Here is a 19,771-nt window from a genome sequence, read left to right as displayed (position 1 = left end):
AAAATCAAGCAGAATAATAATTGTGTGGGAGATATGTTTTATTTAATATAATCTTTGTGGTCTTCCCATTGTGCTTTTAATAGTTAAAGATCGAACGTTTTGCCAGTTCTTCTTCAACAAAGAAACCTATGTCAAAATATGAAGAAATTTAGTCAGGGTCCTAAAACAACTAGTTAAAAAAATATTTTTAAAATTGATTTTGTCTCCGAGGTTACTATCAAACGCCAGCCATTTATTGGGCTTGGTGTTAGCGAATCCTTGAGTGTTAATTTAGCACACTTTCTACGCCACAATCAACATTCTATCAACTGGGTTCTAGCGTGTGCGAGAAAAATATAAAATTTTTTAGTCTTAAATAAATATTTTACCAAGAAGTTGATGGCCAAGTTAAGATTTTGAACCAATTCATCTTCAGTCATACCGACATTTCCAACAGCAACAGCCAAGCACAAAACTTTCTTCATTTGAAACTTGATCGTACATTTGATGTCTTGTACCTGAGAATATTAAAAAATTAATTAATATTTTTTTAATAAGTTTCGCAGCTCTGTGGGAATAAATTTTCAAGATATTTACCTTAGCTGTCATTGACTCTTGATGAGTTAGCAAAGATGGAAACTTTCCGGCCTTATTCAAACCAGGTCCCAACAATCTTGGAATTTGTTTGATCAAAGATTCTGAAGCCATGAAGGCATCGTATTTCTTGGCTGAAATATTAAAAAAAGAATTAGAAACGGATTAAATATGTCATTAAAATATAAACAAACATTTTTGGATTTCTCAGTAATTGAAGTTGCATCACATTATTTCAGGAATTAAAACAAAGACTATTTTAACATCATCGAAAACCAATTTCATTCGTTTTATCAAAATTCACAATTTTTTTACCCAATTTCTTAACAAGTTTTTTGTCCTTGTTCAGTTTTTTCAAGGCATCGATGTCCATGCAACTAATATCATTTGCATTTGCTTCATCGCAATGGTGGGCATCACCAAGAACACAAATTCGATATTTCTGACGAGGGACATGGGGCAGTCTAAAAATCAAAAGTATTAAGTTTAAAAGTGCGAGAATAGGAGAAAATTAGCTTAATAACAAAATTAAAAGTTTTTTTTCAGCACAGCATAGCTAAATTTATTTATAATTGAAACAGACAAATCAAGTTGCAATTATACCTTGATACAGTATTAATATAGTTGCCCAAAATAGGGCTACCCTTTTAATTAAAGACCCAGGGTATTGGTCCGTCATAATTGACTACCACATTTGGTGTTCTTACTTCACTGTTCCAGAGAAACGCTTGTCCTTCTGTGGATCATAATTCTTCAGAGAAATCTGAAGTTCAACAGTTTCCAAGAATTTTCTTGGCTTCTCTTTTGATCCCTTAATAACATTTTCCACACACTCGTACAGTGTGTCTCTTGTAATTTTACTGTAACCAATTTATTAGATTTAATAAAACACAAAACTAATAATTTTATATTATATGAAGTTAAGTTATAGTCACGTGTCCTCAGTTCATAATAAAATTACTCAACACAGAATTAATTTAGATAATACATGCAAAATTATTTCATCATAGGACACAAAACCATTATAAAGAATTTTTAGAATTTAACATTTACAAAATATATGGATTAAATTAGATAAACATACCTCATATTTATAAACCGTCGATACCTCGTAGCAATGAACGAAAAGGAAAGACTTTTTCATTTTTTTGTAGCCGTGGGTTTATTTGCTTTCGGCATAGAGGTCGCTGTTATAATTATTTTTCCCGAATTAAAATTTAAACATAAATATTGTTTTGTAAAATTTCGTTTTTAATAAGCAATACATAAGTGACATACATATTGTATTAGGTTTGCTGTGTATTTTCAAGTTCATTAACAGTTTTGACATGTGCAAAATGTGTTTAAACGATTGCTAATGACTTATACATTTAATGGTTTTTTTTTTTTTTTATTAGTGCATATTTTAGTGAAAATGTTAAATTATTGTTGGATATTCAATCATAGATAAACTAATACAATTATAGATGAACTAAACTTGTATTAGTTTATCTATAATTCAATAAAGTCAAATTCAATATCACAAAATCGGAAACTCTACCGTGAAAAATTGACAACAAATCATATTTCAGCAACCGTAGTTGTTTACTTCGTTTGCTTGATTGTGATTGGTTGAAACCGGGCTTGCCTGAACTCTAGCTGTCTCGATACGAGACGTTTGCAGAACTTCGCCATTTTTATTTAGCGAGCAAGTTCAACCAGCGTTTTGTTTCACAATTTTATTGAATGTACTAAATAAGATTTTCTCTTAAAATACTTATTTATCATTTTGTAGTTTTTTTAGGATTACAATACTAAAGTTATACTTAAAAATCTGCAATGGCGCGTGTTGTTTTTAATTTTTTTCGCAGTCTGCAAAAACAAATGGCTGTTCACACCGACGTAAGTATATTTTAAAATACAATACAATCCTAATATTTAAAATTTATAAACCAAATTATGTGGTATTTCTAGTTGGTGCCTTTAATGGGTGCATATGTTGGAGCAGGAATGTTAACAGCAAGTTGTATGGTGTACACAGCGTTAAACAAGGAAGATGTATCGTAAGTAATTATAACCAAAACAAAAACTCATACGAAATTTTTATTAAATTGTATTTTTAGATGGAACAAATGGGGAAATCCTTTTCCTGCTGATTATATCAACCCCGAAAAACATCAGCAAAAGGTGGATGTTTATGTAAGTATTTCATAAAAGAACCAAATTTTATACCAATTTTATTTTTTAGTTGTATCTGGCAACTGTAGAGGAAAAGGAACTGTACTCAAGGGATGCAGTTCTGGAAAATTTCAGAAAGGAGATTTATGCAGACCTTGCACGAGACATCGATGTTAACATAGTCAAACATTAAATATTGTGTAAAAAAATAAAACTTTTGTGTACATGAACTGTTAAAGATATATTGGCAAATTTGTAGTGCTTGGGTGTCAAATAAAATCTTTTATTTAAAATTTATTTAAGTATTAACTAAATGCAAGTTTAATAAATCCAATAGAACTTGCAGCAACAAAAATAGAAAAAAAAGAGTGTTGTTAAATTTGTTTTTCAATTTATTGGGAAATAGAATTTTTATTTTAAATACAGAAGAATAAATTTTGGTATGCCATCAATTTTATGATATTCTTAAATTTTGGTATACTACCAAAAGCTAAATTTTTTTACCAATTAAATGATTTTGGATTGGCATATAAAATTTATCTATTTAATGTTTAATTTTGATCGAAGTATAAACAAAGTGCATTAAGGTACAAACAAAAATTGAAATTGGACCTAAATTTTTTATTACGTGTTTAAATGTCTTTTTCCAAAAAATTGAACCTTTTTCTCAAAAGCTTGTGATTTGATGGGTGTGTTTAGTTCATAGAATGGGTTCATTGCAAGCTGAAATAATTTAATGATGTTTGTTTTAACATTCGATTAAGATTTCGAGTTATGTTAATATTTAAAGTTATTTACATAACATATATACATACTTTAATATAAATTTCATATACATCATTGAAAAATGTTTTAATTCCATCATCATTTTTGACATTGTGTAAAATTAGAAATCGCATGTTACTTGCAGTTACAAAAGCAGATACCATCCTAAACAATTTAAAAAAATGTATTTAAAACAGAACATGTTATGTACATGTTAATTCAGTAAAACAGAATCTAAAAAGTTATGAATTAATTTATAAAATTAAATAACTTAAACATTTATTTTACTACACAAGTATTTAATTTCTACACACAATTACTAACTTAGTGCTTACCATTCATTAAATTTATCAATGGTTTTCAGATACATAGCATTTGTATTCCATAAATGTTCATCCACTAAATCTAATGCAGCATGAGCAATGAATTGGTTTAAATGTCTGTGATCATCTTTCTAAAATATTTAATAAAATATTTTTAAAGATAAACACACATAAAAATTACACAATAACAACATTAACTTGATATATTTACGTCGGTTTATACCTATACTACGGACATATAAAATAAGTTAAGAAACAGTTACATAAAATCTACTTACCTTAGCATCATTTGGCCGAGATTGAGAATTAAAGTCAGTTTCAAATAACGGATTATCTTTATGTCCGACGATAACAAAGTAATAATTGCCAGACATAAGCTTGATTTTTTATGTTAAAATATTGAATAAGTATTAAATTTCGGTATTAACTTTTTTCTTTAGAGCCTTCGGTTTTAAAGGGGATTTCCCGTATTTACGGAAGTCATAGCTTGTCAGCCCCAACTAACGGATAGTAAATTTTTTAGTGTAATCACTTTAAATTTTTTTAAGAAAGAACAGTGGTCAAATTAACAATATTCAAACAATAATTTAAAAGTTATCTCCTTTGACCCCCCTTTTTTGTAAAAAGTTTTTGGATTATATTTTATTGTATAACAGCACAGTCAAAAAATAACATTTATGTAGTGGTGATTGTTTATTGGCAAATTTTTAAGTAAATTCAGATATTAACATTTTTTTACAATTTAAGATAATCAGATACGAAAAAATTTACTATAGTATTGGTTTTAAGAATTTAATAATAGTTTTAATGTAAATTCTTGATGTGTTTAAAAAACCTTTAAAATCCATTTAAATTAACATACAAGAAAACGGTCGAAGTATTAACGAATAATAAAACAAGTACTAAACATAAAAAAAGGTAAAAGAACCAGATTTAAAACCATTTTAAAAAGAATTGTACATTTTTAAATTTCGAAAAACATATTACACAGAATTTAAAACCTAAAAAGGTTTTTAGGTTTTCAAGATTTAATTATTGAAACAAATTATTTAAAAACAACAGTTAGCATTTTCATGTAAATTTACAGAATGACATTTATTTTAGTTTATCAATTTTTTTTCACATTTAAATTGGCATCATAGTTTAAAAAAAGAACTTTAAATGCAAGATTTCAAAAAAATTGTTCAAAAATTGTTAAAAACACATTGACATAAAAACAGGTGTTTAAAAAAAAGCATGAACTTTTTAAATTTGAAGCTTAGAAAAAATCATTTTAGCATACAAAATTGATCATTGCACAGTTTTTTAAAAACATTTTGCTATATGCAAATTTAAGATAGAGTTTGACGGGTTTAAAATAATTAAAAAGTGGAATTCGCAAATTCTTAATGGGGTGATAAAATTTAGCACATTTTAGAGTAACTTGAATTTGATAAACTATTGAACATTAAAATTTTACAACAAAAAATGATATTTACAGCTTTTCAAAAATAATTGTTTACAAAATCAAATTACACATTAAGGCAAAAATGTTACAAATTTGCAACCTCATAAAAGTAAAAAAAAATTTTAACAAATATACGAAGAGTTTACTTAACAATTTCTATTTAAAATAAAGATTTTTTTAAGTTAAACCTTATTTAAAACATGGGTATCTACACAAAAATATCAAATTCTTATCCATGTATCACAACAAGGTTAACACAGTTTCCTATTCATTTAAATAAAAAACATCATGTAAACAAAATATAATTTTGTAAAAAAATTTTAGTAAACCACACAAGTAAGATAATAAAAGTCTGTTTTACTCAAATTACAAATAAAACAATCATATTATTGTGTAAGATTGTTTTACGTAGGACATTGACGTTAAATTTTTTAAACTTTTAACTTAAAAATCAAATTAAAAATATTTTAACATTGTCATAACTGTTTACCGAATATACAAAAAAATTTAAACATATTATTAATGTTTAAAAACTCATTGGTTGTTAAAATATTGATTAATACAATCAATACAATGATATATTTAAATATAGTGTCCCAACGGACAAGATATAAAACAAAACAATTCAATCCTGGACAATGCATGGACATATTTACACTGGATTGTAAATTTAAAATGCATTATTCAAGATATTGATAATTCTAACAAAAACAGTTAGAAAACTGAAAATTTACTTAACAAAAACAAACAACTTGAAACTAGTGCTAAAACAACAAATCAAAAAACAACAAAAATCATAGAAATTTAAACACTTTCTTTACTAACAAAAGGATTTAAAGTTATTTTCTGTTGGTTATTAAACTTTAAACAATAAAACAACATAAAAAATGAAGAATATTATATACACTGAGTGATCATTAAAGACTTTTTACATTATTTAAAACTACTGCAATTAATATCCCAAAAATTCCAAAAGGAATTAAGATTATTTTAATTTACCCGTTTTCCGAAAACCACAGGTAAGGTTAGAAAAAAGTTACAAAAAAGCACAACTAAAGCGCTTTTAAACAAGATCGGAGAGTGCAATGAAAACAAACGGTAACAAATGCATACAATACACAGTCAGCGTGTCAATTCTAATACTGTCATTATTGTTAAAATTGTAATAACAGAAAAGTCGAATTACCTTTAACAAAAATGATTCAGGTCACTTTTGTTCACGCTGACAAACTAAATAGCTAAATAACAAAACACATAGTAATATTCAAAGGCAATAGCCCTTCTTAAATTATCAAAAGAAAGCAAAATTTACAACCCTATATTTAAAAATTAATGTATGGCCCAACTAAAATAAACAACATAAGTGGTTTTTATAAAAAAATTGACTTGTTATCACATTTTATATGCAACTAATTAAATTCCTATTAAAAGAATTAGTTTATTTTAATACAAAAAGATTATCAAAACAATTAAGATTTGGCTTTTAAATGAGATATTACACCACATTACACAATATACAATGTACAAAGAAAAGCAGGCAGTTATATTAAGAAACTGAACAAAAAATAAAGTATGGATATAATCCAAAAACCCATTGTCATTTTACACAATAGGAAAGAAAACACAATAGGCGGTATTAAATATTACATAAATTAAATGGAACATTTAATTCTTTATTGCATTTTACAACAAATCTTAATGATTTTGTTTTCATATGAAAATTTGTTTTTTTACCTTTATTTAAAAGGATTTTAAGGACTTCTGGTAAACAAGACATGTTGCTGTGGTCATAAAAATGTTTTTGCAACTTGCTTAGTCCTTTTAATAAGGACGTAATGCCCGTTTTAATAAATCATGGGTTAAACTTTTTCAATTGTTTTGGTTATTTCCACGACATTAGTAAATTTAATGGGGCATCACCAGAAGGTGTTTCTCTCGTCTTAACTTTATTAAGTCCAGTCAAGTAAGCATTGTGAACAGTTGTCAAAAAAGAGTCATCATTCTAAATTAACATATAAAGTTTTATAAATATTTATTTCATAGCATGCAAAAAATTAATAATCACAAAATCTTTAAATAGCTTGTTTTAAAAACGATTACAAAATACTTTATTTCAAACCTGGAGTAAAGAAACAAGAGTTGCAGCAAACTGATTTTTATCCAGTTGCGTTGGGGCGAAGGGTTTTGGTTGACTTGGGGGTAAAAGTAATTCCATGGCTTTCTGGGGGGTAAAGTTTGAATGTACAAAGTCTTCGGGGGAAATTAAAGCTGCAGGTTGTTGAGTGTTTGATCCAACACCCTTGATGAAACAAAGTTTTCATAAAATAAAAAATGTTGTTGTCTAACTGTTAAAATAGAATTTTTTTATTAAACTATTAACCAATACTTACATTGACAGTAATTGGTCCTGAAACATTGGGTTGCGGTTGTGTTGATGTAATTGGCGGGGTAATTACTAGATTACTTGATGCTAAAAGAAAACAAATAGTTTAGAAACTGTTATTAGTTTTGCAGCAATTCTTAACTTATAGTGAGAAAATGACTTACTAGTAATTGTTGATGTTGGATTATTATTTCTCGGTATACCACTTGGCTTAAGAGCATGCGGAGAAAGCAACAAACATTGTTCATTTTTAATCTGACTAGTTGTTGTGCCATGAAGTGTGGAAGCAACCTGGGTTTTATTGTTTGTGTATGACTGAGGCATTTGTGCAAGTCCACTTGCTACCGAGATACTTTTGACCAGTCCATGAGAATTCTCATGCAGAGTCGGCATGGTCAGGGGAGGCAAAGAAGAACCGAACTGCATTGGCGATGCTGTAGTGTGACTACTTCCATTGCTTTCTATATGAGTTGGGGTGGGTAGCGGAACCAAGTTTATAATATTCCCAGGATTTGATTGAGATCTGTGGATTAATTTTGGCTTTGGTGGCATGTGTAATGGGACATTAGAAGCAGAATGTGATAAATCGGTTGTTAGGGGAGTTGGTGGAGGCGGAAGAAGGCCTTTCTTCTCAAAGGAAGATGACTGAGGCTTTCCTAAAAGTTTGTTAAAAATTGATTCTTCCATGATGGGAAGATTGGGAGAGTGACTACTTCTGGTTGTACTTTCACTACTGGAATGATATCGAGATCTTCGTGACGACATTCCCAAGACTGGGCTTTCCAGTTCTTCGACAGAAATAGTTCCATTTATTAAATGGGAATTTGAAAAATTTTCAGCTTGTGCTAATGATTGATCGGAACCCAGGGATAGTGAAAGAGAGCGGGCTGCAAACCGTTTTTTAGTGGGTTCATTGGAAGTATTGTTGTTGCTTCCAAGTCTAAGTTTATCAAATATTTCGGCAGATGAAGGACGATGCGGTTCTTTTTTTTGTTCATCAGATTGAGCAAATAAAGTAGCAAGATTTAACTGTAAAATTTGCATAGATTAAATGCCTGACAGATAAAAAAAAAATTCTAAAATATGGAAATGAATCTATTAATAAAATGTTATTGATATAGGACTCGTTTATTTCATGAATCATGCTGTTTTTAACTAAAAAACTAAATTTAAAGCTTATGACTCATATATTGTGGTGGTACCATTGTTAGCAAAAATTTACTTTTTTGGGTACAGTAGATTTTTCTAGAACAGGTTGAAATAAAGTAGAAGGAGTACCATTTGCATTTTTTTGGTCAGAGCCAATTCCATTTTTCTACACAAACAAAGTAAAAATTTTAATTTACAACAATGATACTTTCCATTTAAAGCAGAAACACAAAGTAAAACCAACCTTATCGTAATCATCCTTTGCTTTAAAAAGAATGTGGATAATATTTACACCCGACTTAGCTCCATTGTGATTTGTATTATGATTAGACAAATTATCTTCCTCAATGACATTGTCAGATATTGATGAAGCGGCACTGCTTCCAGTTGAGTGAGGAGAAGGTATTGGAGCAACATTTTTTGATAAATTTCCATTGTTTGGTAAAGGGGGATTTAAATTTGGTAATTGCTGATCACTTTGGCAAGAGCTTTAAATGAAAGTTGTTAGTTAGTATTAGGCTTAAGTCAAATCAAATCAAAAAATTAAGTTTGTTGAACTAAATATTAAGACGTTTTTTAAGGACTTACTCTTTTAAAAGCTTGCTAATTCTGGTACAATCGTACATATCATAAAACCAAATTCCATAAATTTGCACTGAAATAAAAACAAAAATTTACATTACATGTTTAAGGGTATATAGGCCTATGTTAAAAGATTTTTTTATGTTAAACTAACATTTTTCATTTCTATACAACAAGAATGGATTTTGGTTTTGAAATTCAAGTTTGTCAGTTAGTGGTTCAGTTAAATTGTCCATGCTTAACCGATTTACAATAGTAAAACCTGCTGTTGGGGGAGCAACTCTAAAAATAATCAAAATATTTAAAACTCTTCAAATATCAAATATATTCAGATGGAAACAAAATAAACTTATTTAACAGCACAATATAACATAACAGCCATAAAACCTTTACCTTGAATACACAAACAAAGTGCCCTCCACTTCAGTTTTCTCCTGCAATAAAAGTGCCAAAGAGTTATTTAAAAGTAAATAAATTTTGTTTTGTGGATTTTGCAGTTTAAATTTTGGCTTTAAGCATTATTTTATTATGACAAAACAAGCAATCATTTTAATATCATAGCAACAATTGGTGAGTTAAATATAAAAAATATTTCATTTTAAGTAATAATTTAGCTTAGTAAACAAGTAATTATTTTAATAAAAAAGTTTAGTTTAATTACCCATTCTCCACTCGTGTGACTAAATGTATAAACAGCAACTTGGGTTGCAGAATCAATAATATTGGAGATATAAGGATCCCGTCGTTGTAAGGTCTTCAAATTAATTCGTGTTTCTGCATTTGACGTCATTTTTGCTACCATTTCAATTTTAGATAGACAACAGAAGATCAAGAAGCAGAATAGAAATCAACAAACAAAAAGAAATTGAAACTTGGAATGTTAAACTGTCAGAATTGTCGGACGAAATAGTTCGATTTTCAAAGCTTTTATAATAACTATTACAAAGCTTTTTTAATAACACGGTTACAAATTAATAACGAATAATCGTATACAATAAACTTACTGTCGTTACGAATAATTCCTGTAAAACATTACAATGTCATATTAAAGAAATACAAAAATAACGATAATTAACTCCTTGCAACAGCAAGCAAACCGCCGTATATAGAAAGGTAAAGCAAAGCAACTTTCTCCTTTTGTACGACGTAAAATAATGTTGCCAGTTTTTCATTTATTTTTAATGTTGCCAAATAATTTAGTACGAAATTCATTTAAAACTGTTTGCAGAAATTCTAGATTATGTTTATTACTTTAAAATAGCTAGGATTGTTTGGGAATTCATTGTTTAGAATATGTTAAGGTTTTTGTTAAAATTTAACAACTTTTAATAGAAAATAATTGTTAAACAAAAAAACAAATTTGTAATTTGTTAAAATTGTTTTATTTCACCTAATATTTAATATTAAAACAGTTAACTAAATATACATATTGAATAAAACCTGATAATAAAAATCTCTGTAAAACTATATATACAATTTAACACAAATTTAACTACAAGCAATAATCAACAAAAAAAAATTTGAAATACAATATTTATAAGGTAGTTTGATCTGGTATAAAAATTTTGAGGCAGATTCAAATAATTTCATTTAAAATAAACATTTGCAAAGATATTTTCGCAATAAATCAAATTAGTGTAATATAATCATATACAAATAAAATTTAAGGTCTTTTGGATTTGAGCATTGTTGTCTTAGGAGTGCAAAAAGCTCGATAAAACAAACATACTGCAACAATAAGGGGAATGAGGTTAAAAAAAATCACTAGTTTCATTGAATTTGAGGGTATTTGGTATTCAGAAGCAAGCCTTGGAAAAAATTGAGCTCCCAGATGCTTTGAAACTCCCTATAAAAATATTTTCACAACAATTACAATGTTTCTAATAATATTTCTTTAAAAAATTAAACTTAAAGTTACTTATAAAACTCAACATTAAAACATCTATTTAAATTTTTATTAGAAAAATCATAATAAAAACTTACATCAAAAGTAATAGCCAAATAAATCAAACTCCAATCTTTTAACCAGTTCGTGGATTTTTGAAAAAGTCCAAAGATAATCAAAATCTTAAAACGATATTTACAGCATAAATAATTTTAACCATTTCGCATTTGCAGAAAAATAAAGCTTATAAATGATATTAGAATAGGCTTACTCGTATAAATGAAACACCAAACAGGGAAAAAATTGGCCAGATTGCGCCAAATTTGGTAGGCTCAAGAAGGTATGGTTCATGCTTAAGGTACCATTGGGCTATTGGGGCGGGAGAATTTAATGCTGCTAATCCCTGAATACCTCCAAATATGACGGAGAAAATCAAACCAAGTCCCAATAGGTAATCAAATAAAGTTTTTCGTGATGCTGATCTAAAATAATTTAAATATTTATAATTAAATTAATTACTGTGCACTTCGGGTCATTTCTTTCTTTTTTTAATGAAGTTTATTAAAAACTTACGGTTCGTTTAAACCGTCATGTCGAGGTTGTGTTAAAAATTGTAACAAAAAGAATGTCGGCAAAATAAAGTATGGGATATTAAGCCAGGTAGATGGTAGAATTTCTTTTCCATAACTTCCAGTTAATGCTCCAAAAAATAGACAAGTCATTGAAGACAAGTTGGAAGCTCCATAAAAAACAACCACATTTCTACAATCTAATTTGTTGTCAATTTGATAAATTATTGTAAGAAAAAGAGGAAGATTAAGAACAAAATCCAAAAGAAGAGCAATGATGCCATATGGTTCATTGAAATACTTTTCTCCATTTTCTAAATAAAATCCCATAAACCCGTGTATTATCCCAACTGCTTCCAAAAATAAAACTAGATCAACCATACATGTCCAACTAAACAATGCACAGGTGTAGTACATAATTCCACGAGGCTTAATGTTAACATTCGCATGTTGGGTTGTTGTATCTCGAGTACCCTTACCAAGGGATTTCGATAGGATCCAAAATGTGACAAGAAGTACAACACAGCCAACTGGTAATAACACTGATGGCTCAGTCACTTGAGGATATTTTGATAAGAGGTATAGTAGCGGCCACGATGTTGAACTTACCAAAAACACAATAATAACACCTTTTAAGTTGGCCATTTTTTAATGCCAGTACCTACTGCATAAATCTGTTATTATACAATATACAGTTAGTTTTTAATAATAAACTTTAAGTATAGACAAAACCATATGACAAAGGCCTTTTTACAGGATATTTGACTATTTTTACAAGATATTAAGCATAACAAAGATAGACGTTTCGTTGAAGTAGTTCGTCTGTGCGTGGTTTTGCAACAGCCGCGTTGGCTGTAGCGTAGACCACTTATAATCCGTGTACCGAACCAGATTTGATTAAGATTAAAAAGAATTTTTACAACAATTTATTAACGCCCTTTGCAACACAATCTCCCAATGTTTTCGTAACTTCTTGTACTTTAAATTCACTCGCTTAATGACCCCATGTGGAGAGTTTTCAAAGAAATAAACGCTGATAGCTTACCGCTATTTTGGGTTGCCTAATGTATTTTTTTTAATACTAACTTTGTTTTACAAATATTAAAATGATATTTAAAGAAGACAATATAGGTTACATCACGCAGAGGTTAAAAGAAAGCTGCGTAGTTATTGACATGCAAACAAACTATATTTTTTTAGCTGTTTGTCAGTTTTCTTACCAAACTTGCTGTGATCAACTACTGTTGGTTGTAAATTAGGTTAAAATAATATGTATAGTCTCCAATCCCTTTAAAAAGATAGCTTACTACACTAATGCAACCATATGTGATAAGCAGTTTTTATTAAACCACTAAAAAAGCACCAAATACTATGCGCAATTAACTGGTATACAAATATATATGATTGCAGGCTAGTACATAAAATTTAAAAAAAGGTAAAGCAATACACAAAAAAACGATAAACTGGTTTATTTATAATATAACAAGATCACTTTTATACTTAGCTTAATTTAAATATTTTTAACGTTATTTTTTTAAAGTCCCATAAAAAAAACAACGTATAAAAAGGTAAAGCATACAAAATATATTTGTTAGTGTCAACATACCACAGTTGCAACTAAAAATGTATAAAAGTTGTAAAGTAACACTGCAAAATGCTTACAAAACTTTTTCCAAATTATCTAAAACTTTTAGGGCCCTTTGTTTTAGGGAATTTACATTCATACATTTTTCATTAGTCAACAATGTAATTTTCTGGTCCAAATCTTGTAGTTTTTGAACGGCTTTTATTGCGCTTGCTAGTTTATCGTCAATATTTTGTTCTTTGTTTGAAAAGACTGATTTAGTAATTTTTTTGGCTTTTGTTGAATAAGATTTGTGTTTTGATTCGGCAACCAAAATTATTTCTTTTTCTGGAATTGTTTCCTAAATCAAATAAATGAAAATTGGTAAAATGTTTTTCATTCTTTTGGATTTTTTTCAAAACAAATTTTAAATTTGAATGTTTAGTTTAGTTAATATATTGTTTTTTTTACAAAATTACTTTAGATTTTGGTGTATCAATAATTTCTTCAACATTTTCATTTACGACAAAATTTGTTTCCTTTTCCTGAACTTGTCGCAATTTGGCTTCGTTGACTGATATTTGCTGACGGACAATAGCTAAATTTTCTGTTTACAAAAAGTACTTATTTATTTATTTTTTTGATATTTGTTGACTATCCAACAGGGAGTGAGCTGTTAAAAAATAATAATATTTTCTTATTATTGTTTAAATGTAAGTACCAGCAACGTAAGTTTGATCTGGAGCTAAGTTGAGGGTTTCCAACAAGCATTGCTCAGCTTTGTACAAATTATTTTGATTGACATAAACTACACATAAACTATGTCTGCCATGTATGTTAGATGGCTCCACTTCAATTATCTTCATAAAGGATCTAAAAAAATTGAGATAAATTAAAAATTAGAATGCCTTACCAGCAAAGATGACATGTAAAAATTAGTCAATTGATTTTATGAAGTTAACTTAAAAAGAATACTTAATAGCTTCTTCCTGATTGTCTTGTTTTGTCATAAGATCCCCATACAAAGTTAAACCCTTAACGTGATTTGGGAATTTTATAAATAATTTTTGAAGCACTTTAACAGCATCTTTCATTTTTCCATCTAAATAAATTAAAAAAACAACAATAATAAAAGTACCAGTCTAGATAATCGTTGTAGTGGCTATGTAACACTTTATTTTATACTTTACAAATTCAATTACAATCTTAACCTACCCATCGTAGAATAAAGCAAAGCAAGATTGAATAAAGTTCCTCTTTCATCAGGATTTGTATCTAAAACCTCTTTCCACCATTTTATAGCCTTTTTATTTTCACCCATATCCATGTAAATTGCACCCAGTAATGATTTAGATAGAATATGATCTGGTTGTATTGCCAGGATTCGCTTAACCCTTGATTCAGCTCTTAGAAGCAAATCTGGACTTTTTGTATCCTGATTATTAACAAAAAGATTTTTTTTAGACTTTAATTTAACTATTCTGCTGATTTTTATTTAAAAGGAAAATCATGTTTAAACCTGCAGTATAGATGCTGAATTGTATAAGGCTTTAATGTTTTTTGGATTGTGATATATTGCGTAAGTATAACCTTCTAAAGCACCAGTCACATTGCCCATGTTTGCATAAACTACACCTAAAAATAAATTCAATAATACATGCTGTTTTCAAAAGCAATATTAACAATAAATTCAAATTTACCTATATTAAAATAAATGTCAGATTTGTTATCTGAATAAATCAAAGCATTTTGATATTGTGCAATTGCCTCTTTTGGTTTTCCCAATTGCATCAAAATTTCTCCCCTAAAATAAACACAAAGCTCATAAAGTTGATTTTTCTTTTTTTATAATACTTAAGCTGATAAATATGCTTATTTAATACAAAATATTTATAATTTTTTTGTATTTAGGCCATATTGGTAACAAAAAATAACTAAACTTAATTAAAATAACTAAAACTTAATTCAATTTTCAGTATATCTAACCTGAATATTAAAGCATCAGTAAAAGATGGTCTCATCTGTAAAACTTCTTTGTATAAATCATCAGCTTCTTTTAACCTGAAAAGGAACAGTTTTTAACTATACAAAATATCCACCAGATTTTACTTTTATGTCAAACTTAATAAAAGTGTTAATAAAAGTGTCGTTTAACTTTATGATGAAAAAGTTTAGACTACCTTGTTTGATCTTTTCTAATCAAATTACAAAGTCGAATGTAAACTTGAAGATGGTCAGGGGCAATTCTTGCTTGATAGGATTTTCCATTAACAGGCTAAAATAACAAAAATTATTATTTTTCTTAAATTTTAACCTTAAAAGACAAAGGGAGAATTTACCAACTAAAATATATTATTGGAACTTTTTTAGCAACCACAGTATTGTTTTTTTTTCTTCAAACCTTAGGGAAAAGGTCTCTTGCTTTTCTTAACATATTTTCTGCTTCCTCAAATTTGTTTAATCGTTCCAAAGTTCTCGCAACATTCATAAATGCTCCAATATCATCTGGTTGAACTAATGTTGCCTAAATCAGTCGAAAAAAAATTTAAAACACAAATTTAAATGATTTGTAAACCTCATGTAAATGCACACTATATTATTTTGATTGGAATTTGTTCAAAGTTTTTATTGTGTTTGTTTTGTTTTATTTGGTTTACCTTTTCAAAGTAAGAAAGAGCAGTTTCAAATTCCTCTTTGTTTTCGTAAGAATGTCCAATGTTGTTCCATATTTTAGCGTTTGTAGTTGTTACCTAAATATTTTAAAATATCATGATTAATTTTTCAAAATAAACTATGTAATGGCAATAGGTTTATAAAAAGTTAATTACCTTTAGTGCACTTTTAAATAAAGTTTCTTCACTGAGCCAATCATAATTTCTATTTACAACTTTCATAGAATATAAGGATACGAGAATGCCAAGTAAACCCCAAACAACTAAATCATTCTTCCTAAAATTGAAGACTCAGGTTTATTAAAGCTAAAAAAATGTTTCTTATTTGGGTACATTACAAATATCTTACTTACAATTTGCTTTTGATGTAAAATATTCCTATAGCAATACAGAGTGTAAACCCCATACTGGGAATATATAAGACTCTTTCGGCAATCACAAATCCTACAGGAAAAAATAAATTGGAAGAAGGCAAAAAGCTAAAAACAATAATACTTAATCCCACTCCCACTATCCTTGGAAAACTTCCATGTTGAAATGCACAGTACAAACCTGATTTAAAATGACAAGTTTATATTACTATATTTCTTGTAAAAATCCCTTGTACATATGTACATGATAAGTGTAAATATCCAACTTGCCTATTACGAGAAATCCTGTCCAAAAAACTAATGTTGCAATATTTCTTGGATCAGAAAAATCTTGTATCAACGGAATAGTTCCCATCGTATAATCACATAACAGGTTGGTTGGGTTAAATAATAGCCAGGTATTTAAAGAAAGTAGGTAGTTATAAGTTAAATGTTTTACAGGAAAATCTTGAACAGCGGCAGGGTTATCAAAGACTATAAAATATCCATAAGAAAAAATTATAACCATTCAAGAAAAGTGCAAAATTTAAATACTGCTTAAAAATGTAACAATTACCTTAACTGACCTGTAAATTGAGGTAAATTTCCATTCATGATTTGAAGGCGACAAAATAATAAAAATATCGAAAAAAGAAACACTAAAAAACATCGCAGAAGTAATTTTTTATGAATCACTCGTTTTGGAGAAATAAACATCATCGACAATACCAAACAAAAATCATCTAAAGTTAACTAAAATAACAAAAGTAAATGATTGTAATTCAATAATTTTTAACAAAGCAAAATTAATTAACATACTAAAAAATTCAATATTAAACATATCTTAACTTTTTTACTAAAATGCATTATTTTAAACTTTGATCAAGCTTACCTTATTTGCAATAAATATATCGTAAAACATACAAACACCAAGTACAGTGATTCCCTGTTCTTTACTGGCAACCGCAAATATACAAAATATAAAAGAAATAATCTAAACAAAATAAAGTTGAAAATTTTTTACAATAGTTCACCAGCTCTCTTAACTAATTACCATACCACAGTAATGTTAAAATTATTTGCATTTTAATCAAGTGTTAAGTTAGTGATTTAGGCTCACCAATGATTTATAAGTGTTACATGAATAAGATAAAATAGTTAGAATAAAAAAGATGGCAGATAACAGTTCAGCCCGACCTACAACTCCTGAAACCTAAAACAAGACAAATAATTTATTAAAAATTTTTAATTTATTTAAAATACATTTTATCATAAATATATAAAAAGAAAATTTTTTTGTAAAGAAAAAAAATTTAGGCTAAGTTTTATATATAATTATCATTTAATTTGAACAATTTTGTAAACTCACTGCTTCAGTATGTATTGGGTGAACAACAAATAACAAAGTTGCAACAACAGATATAAAATACTCTCTTTCCGATAATTTATGTTCATCAGATTTGTCCTTATTATCAAATGCTTTTGTAGTGAGTTTTAAATTTAATTTGAACACAAGAAGAGTAACAATTGCATTAAGTAAAATGTTTATAATGTGAAACGAATGTGGTTCTAGTCCTAATAACCAAGCGTTAAGTTTGAAAGTTAAAACAGTGAAAGGCCGATATGATTTGTGACTATGCTCCTGTAACAAAAACCAATCGTTAAACTAAGTTGTTATTACTTAAATAGTTATTATTTTTATGATAAATTAAAGTATCTTTTTCAAGTGCAAAAATGAATGACAAATGTTTTAAAATATGTTTTATTACCTCTTTATTTTGAACTCATATCACATCTGTGTTGTAAACTTAATATTAATTTATTAAATCAACTACAAACAAAATAAATATAAAACCTTAGTCATTGGTGTTCCCCAAAAATCATTATAAAGTAAATCAGTAAATGGAAGAGATAATTCTGGTGAAACATCTTTATTTTTTACAATGGCAGAAAGATCGTCAAATACAAATTGGTTCGAGCATGAATTTAAATAAAGTAAAATTGATAAAGTTACTAAAAATCCTGAGGCTACAGCATCATTCATCGTGATCCAATAAGAAAACTACAACAAAACATACAATTTTAAATAAGAAAAAAAGTTTAATAAGGTTTAAATGTAATGGTGTTTTACAAATCAAGAAATGGTTTATTGTTTACAAAAACAAATTTTAAAGACGTGTATATTTCTTAAGGAATTTAAATACTAAATCATACAAAATAAAAATAAGCAAATTAAATAGCATGCATCACTTTTACAAGGATATAACAAAGCTACCACATATTCAATAAAAAATAGTATTAATTTTATCTAGTTTTTCTTGAAAGAAAGTGTTCAAAATATTGCTTGGTTGCATCTTTCATAAGGTACTCTGTACACTCTGGTAATGTGTCAATTGGGACTGCTGGGGAACCCCCAAAATAAGTAAAAGGGGGCACCACAGTTTCTGGAGCCAAGACAGAGTTATCAGCAATTTGACAACAATCTTTAAGCACACAACGGCGACCGATAACACAGTTTTTACCGATGTGAACATATGATCCTATTTGAGCAGCATTTATTACCGAGTCTTCTTCAATAAATACATGGTCTCCAATTACACAGGGAAAAAACGCATTTCCTTTGGCAAATTTCTTAAATGGTGGTCGAATAACTGAACCTTGTTTTATTACACAATGGCGGCCAAATCTAACATTCGCAAAATCTGCACGAATCATGCAGTCCTTTTGTACGATTGTTTTTCCACTAAGGACAATATTTTGGGTGCCACATAGCACAGATTGACGACTTACTTTATTACCAGAGGCTGTGTCAATGTAATTGTCCTTTTCGTAATATACATTTTCAAAATCCATGCTTTGTTTGTATATTTAAACCTTCAATATCTAATAAAATAAAATGTTACGTCAGTAAATGTAGTTTTAATCAAGTAAAAAACATTTGGTGATTCACATGTTCAAGAAGATAATAACAAAAGATCTTCGTCAACGTATATACGTAACAAAATCAAATAATCTATAGCTTAAATTACCACAAACAGACCAAAACGATGACTTAGCTGAATCTGACTAATTTTAACAAAGCAGGGTATCACAATTCAAACAATAAAATATATAAATCTTCCGTTATAGCGCGTTTAATATTACACAATAAAATATTGCTAAAACACATGAATTGCATGCTTAATAAACGTAAACATTAATATTTTTTCTAAAACATGTGAGAGAACAAGAAAGAAAAAAATATTTTTACTTTTTTCTTATCCACATGCATGTGAGAGAGTGGAAAAGAGTTTCGTGTTACGGGAAATTTATTTATCAGTTTAAAAAAAGTTGTTAGGGAATGACGTTCGTT

The 19,771-nt window shown here is 28.2% G+C and overlaps 7 protein-coding genes across 7 annotated transcripts; 1 reads left to right on the top strand and 6 right to left on the bottom strand.

The window, feature by feature from the left end:
* Nucleotides 1-20: 20 nt before the first annotated feature.
* On the bottom strand, nt 21-1,723 carry LOC145742756 (large ribosomal subunit protein uL1-like). The gene is made up of 6 exons (XM_082560549.1): nt 1,658-1,723; nt 1,281-1,433; nt 889-1,037; nt 577-707; nt 369-497; nt 21-126 (listed from the first exon to the last, which is right to left on the bottom strand). The coding sequence occupies exons 1-6, from the start codon at nt 1,660-1,662 to the stop codon at nt 43-45; spliced, it is 651 nt and encodes a 216-aa protein (XP_082416675.1). The 5' UTR covers nt 1,663-1,723; the 3' UTR covers nt 21-42.
* Nucleotides 1,724-2,315: 592 nt separating this feature from the next.
* LOC145750275 (uncharacterized) lies at nt 2,316-3,027 on the top strand. Its single transcript, XM_082566271.1, has 4 exons — nt 2,316-2,454; nt 2,527-2,615; nt 2,676-2,739; nt 2,801-3,027. Exons 1-4 carry the CDS (start codon nt 2,392-2,394, stop codon nt 2,921-2,923), a joined length of 339 nt encoding a protein of 112 aa, XP_082422397.1. The 5' UTR covers nt 2,316-2,391; the 3' UTR covers nt 2,924-3,027.
* LOC145750266 (trafficking protein particle complex subunit 2-like) lies at nt 2,999-4,254 on the bottom strand. Its single transcript, XM_082566259.1, has 4 exons — nt 4,097-4,254; nt 3,831-3,949; nt 3,546-3,660; nt 2,999-3,453 (listed from the first exon to the last, which is right to left on the bottom strand). Exons 1-4 carry the CDS (start codon nt 4,190-4,192, stop codon nt 3,355-3,357), a joined length of 429 nt encoding a protein of 142 aa, XP_082422385.1. The 5' UTR covers nt 4,193-4,254; the 3' UTR covers nt 2,999-3,354.
* Nucleotides 4,255-4,692: 438 nt separating this feature from the next.
* On the bottom strand, nt 4,693-10,397 carry LOC145747443 (mRNA-decapping enzyme 1A-like). The gene is made up of 10 exons (XM_082564884.1): nt 10,041-10,397; nt 9,773-9,813; nt 9,534-9,661; nt 9,386-9,452; nt 9,042-9,285; nt 8,871-8,963; nt 7,813-8,677; nt 7,656-7,735; nt 7,385-7,564; nt 4,693-7,267 (listed from the first exon to the last, which is right to left on the bottom strand). Exons 1-10 carry the CDS (start codon nt 10,179-10,181, stop codon nt 7,148-7,150), a joined length of 1,959 nt encoding a protein of 652 aa, XP_082421010.1. The 5' UTR covers nt 10,182-10,397; the 3' UTR covers nt 4,693-7,147.
* A 428-nt stretch (nt 10,398-10,825) lies between these two features.
* LOC145761793 (transmembrane 6 superfamily member 1-like) lies at nt 10,826-12,501 on the bottom strand. The gene is made up of 4 exons (XM_082574607.1): nt 11,838-12,501; nt 11,536-11,746; nt 11,363-11,446; nt 10,826-11,225 (listed from the first exon to the last, which is right to left on the bottom strand). The coding sequence occupies exons 1-4, from the start codon at nt 12,476-12,478 to the stop codon at nt 11,043-11,045; spliced, it is 1,119 nt and encodes a 372-aa protein (XP_082430733.1). The 5' UTR covers nt 12,479-12,501; the 3' UTR covers nt 10,826-11,042.
* A 711-nt stretch (nt 12,502-13,212) lies between these two features.
* Nucleotides 13,213-18,480, bottom strand: LOC145763990 (protein O-mannosyl-transferase TMTC3-like). The gene is made up of 19 exons (XM_082575550.1): nt 18,275-18,480; nt 17,789-18,061; nt 17,540-17,632; nt 17,312-17,413; nt 17,007-17,172; nt 16,711-16,914; nt 16,423-16,621; nt 16,226-16,346; nt 16,055-16,147; nt 15,799-15,921; nt 15,578-15,672; nt 15,384-15,458; nt 15,098-15,201; nt 14,917-15,032; nt 14,613-14,832; nt 14,373-14,499; nt 14,119-14,270; nt 13,877-14,004; nt 13,213-13,758 (listed from the first exon to the last, which is right to left on the bottom strand). The coding sequence occupies exons 1-19, from the start codon at nt 18,461-18,463 to the stop codon at nt 13,492-13,494; spliced, it is 2,847 nt and encodes a 948-aa protein (XP_082431676.1). The 5' UTR covers nt 18,464-18,480; the 3' UTR covers nt 13,213-13,491.
* Nucleotide 18,481: 1 nt separating this feature from the next.
* On the bottom strand, nt 18,482-19,348 carry LOC145763992 (dynactin subunit 5-like). The gene has a single exon (XM_082575551.1). The coding sequence runs from the start codon at nt 19,270-19,272 to the stop codon at nt 18,724-18,726; it is 549 nt and encodes a 182-aa protein (XP_082431677.1). The 5' UTR covers nt 19,273-19,348; the 3' UTR covers nt 18,482-18,723.
* Between the last annotated feature and the right edge of the window lie 423 nt (nt 19,349-19,771).

Source organism: Corella eumyota, chromosome 1, assembly GCF_963082875.1.
Source record: "Corella eumyota chromosome 1, kaCorEumy4.1, whole genome shotgun sequence".
NCBI classification, from domain to species: Eukaryota; Metazoa; Chordata; class Ascidiacea; order Phlebobranchia; family Corellidae; genus Corella; species Corella eumyota.
Note: the sequence above shows the minus strand (reverse complement) of the source record. Positions and strands in the feature narration are given on the sequence as shown.

What these genes read in the sequence shown, in the direction of transcription:
- LOC145761793 (XM_082574607.1), bottom strand. Translation starts at nt 12,478, where the DNA reads ATGGCCAACTTAAAAGGTGTTATTATTGTGTTTTTGGTAAGTTCAACA. An exon ending in TTGGTGTTTCATTTATACGA is followed by an intron (nt 11,447 to 11,535) that starts GTAAGCCTATTC and finishes TATCGTTTTAAG; the next exon opens with ATTTTGATTATCTTTGGACT. An exon ending in ATTTGGCTATTACTTTTGAT is followed by an intron (nt 11,226 to 11,362) that starts GTAAGTTTTTAT and finishes ATATTTTTATAG; the next exon opens with GGAGTTTCAAAGCATCTGGG.
- LOC145763990 (XM_082575550.1), bottom strand. Translation starts at nt 18,463, where the DNA reads ATGAATGATGCTGTAGCCTCAGGATTTTTAGTAACTTTATCAATTTTA. An exon ending in GGGGAACACCAATGACTAAG is followed by an intron (nt 18,062 to 18,274) that starts GTTTTATATTTA and finishes TTTTTGTTACAG; the next exon opens with GAGCATAGTCACAAATCATA. An exon ending in AAATTTACCTCAATTTACAG is followed by an intron (nt 16,915 to 17,006) that starts GTCAGTTAAGGT and finishes GATATTTTATAG; the next exon opens with TCTTTGATAACCCTGCCGCT.
- LOC145747443 (XM_082564884.1), bottom strand. Translation starts at nt 10,181, where the DNA reads ATGGTAGCAAAAATGACGTCAAATGCAGAAACACGAATTAATTTGAAG. An exon ending in GTCACACGAGTGGAGAATGG is followed by an intron (nt 9,814 to 10,040) that starts GTAATTAAACTA and finishes CTTTTATTGCAG; the next exon opens with GAGAAAACTGAAGTGGAGGG. An exon ending in CAAAGGATGATTACGATAAG is followed by an intron (nt 8,964 to 9,041) that starts GTTGGTTTTACT and finishes TTGTTTGTGTAG; the next exon opens with AAAAATGGAATTGGCTCTGA.
- LOC145750275 (XM_082566271.1), top strand. Translation starts at nt 2,392, where the DNA reads ATGGCGCGTGTTGTTTTTAATTTTTTTCGCAGTCTGCAAAAACAAATG. An exon ending in AAATGGCTGTTCACACCGAC is followed by an intron (nt 2,455 to 2,526) that starts GTAAGTATATTT and finishes TGGTATTTCTAG; the next exon opens with TTGGTGCCTTTAATGGGTGC. An exon ending in CCGAAAAACATCAGCAAAAG is followed by an intron (nt 2,740 to 2,800) that starts GTGGATGTTTAT and finishes TTTATTTTTTAG; the next exon opens with TTGTATCTGGCAACTGTAGA.
- LOC145742756 (XM_082560549.1), bottom strand. An exon ending in CGTTTCTCTGGAACAGTGAA is followed by an intron (nt 1,038 to 1,280) that starts GTAAGAACACCA and finishes TTTGATTTTTAG; the next exon opens with ACTGCCCCATGTCCCTCGTC. An exon ending in AAGAGTCAATGACAGCTAAG is followed by an intron (nt 498 to 576) that starts GTAAATATCTTG and finishes TAATATTCTCAG; the next exon opens with GTACAAGACATCAAATGTAC.
- LOC145750266 (XM_082566259.1), bottom strand. Translation starts at nt 4,192, where the DNA reads ATGTCTGGCAATTATTACTTTGTTATCGTCGGACATAAAGATAATCCG. An exon ending in ATTGATAAATTTAATGAATG is followed by an intron (nt 3,661 to 3,830) that starts GTAAGCACTAAG and finishes TAAATTGTTTAG; the next exon opens with GATGGTATCTGCTTTTGTAA. An exon ending in TATATGAAATTTATATTAAA is followed by an intron (nt 3,454 to 3,545) that starts GTATGTATATAT and finishes AAATTATTTCAG; the next exon opens with CTTGCAATGAACCCATTCTA.
- LOC145763992 (XM_082575551.1), bottom strand. Translation starts at nt 19,272, where the DNA reads ATGGATTTTGAAAATGTATATTACGAAAAGGACAATTACATTGACACA.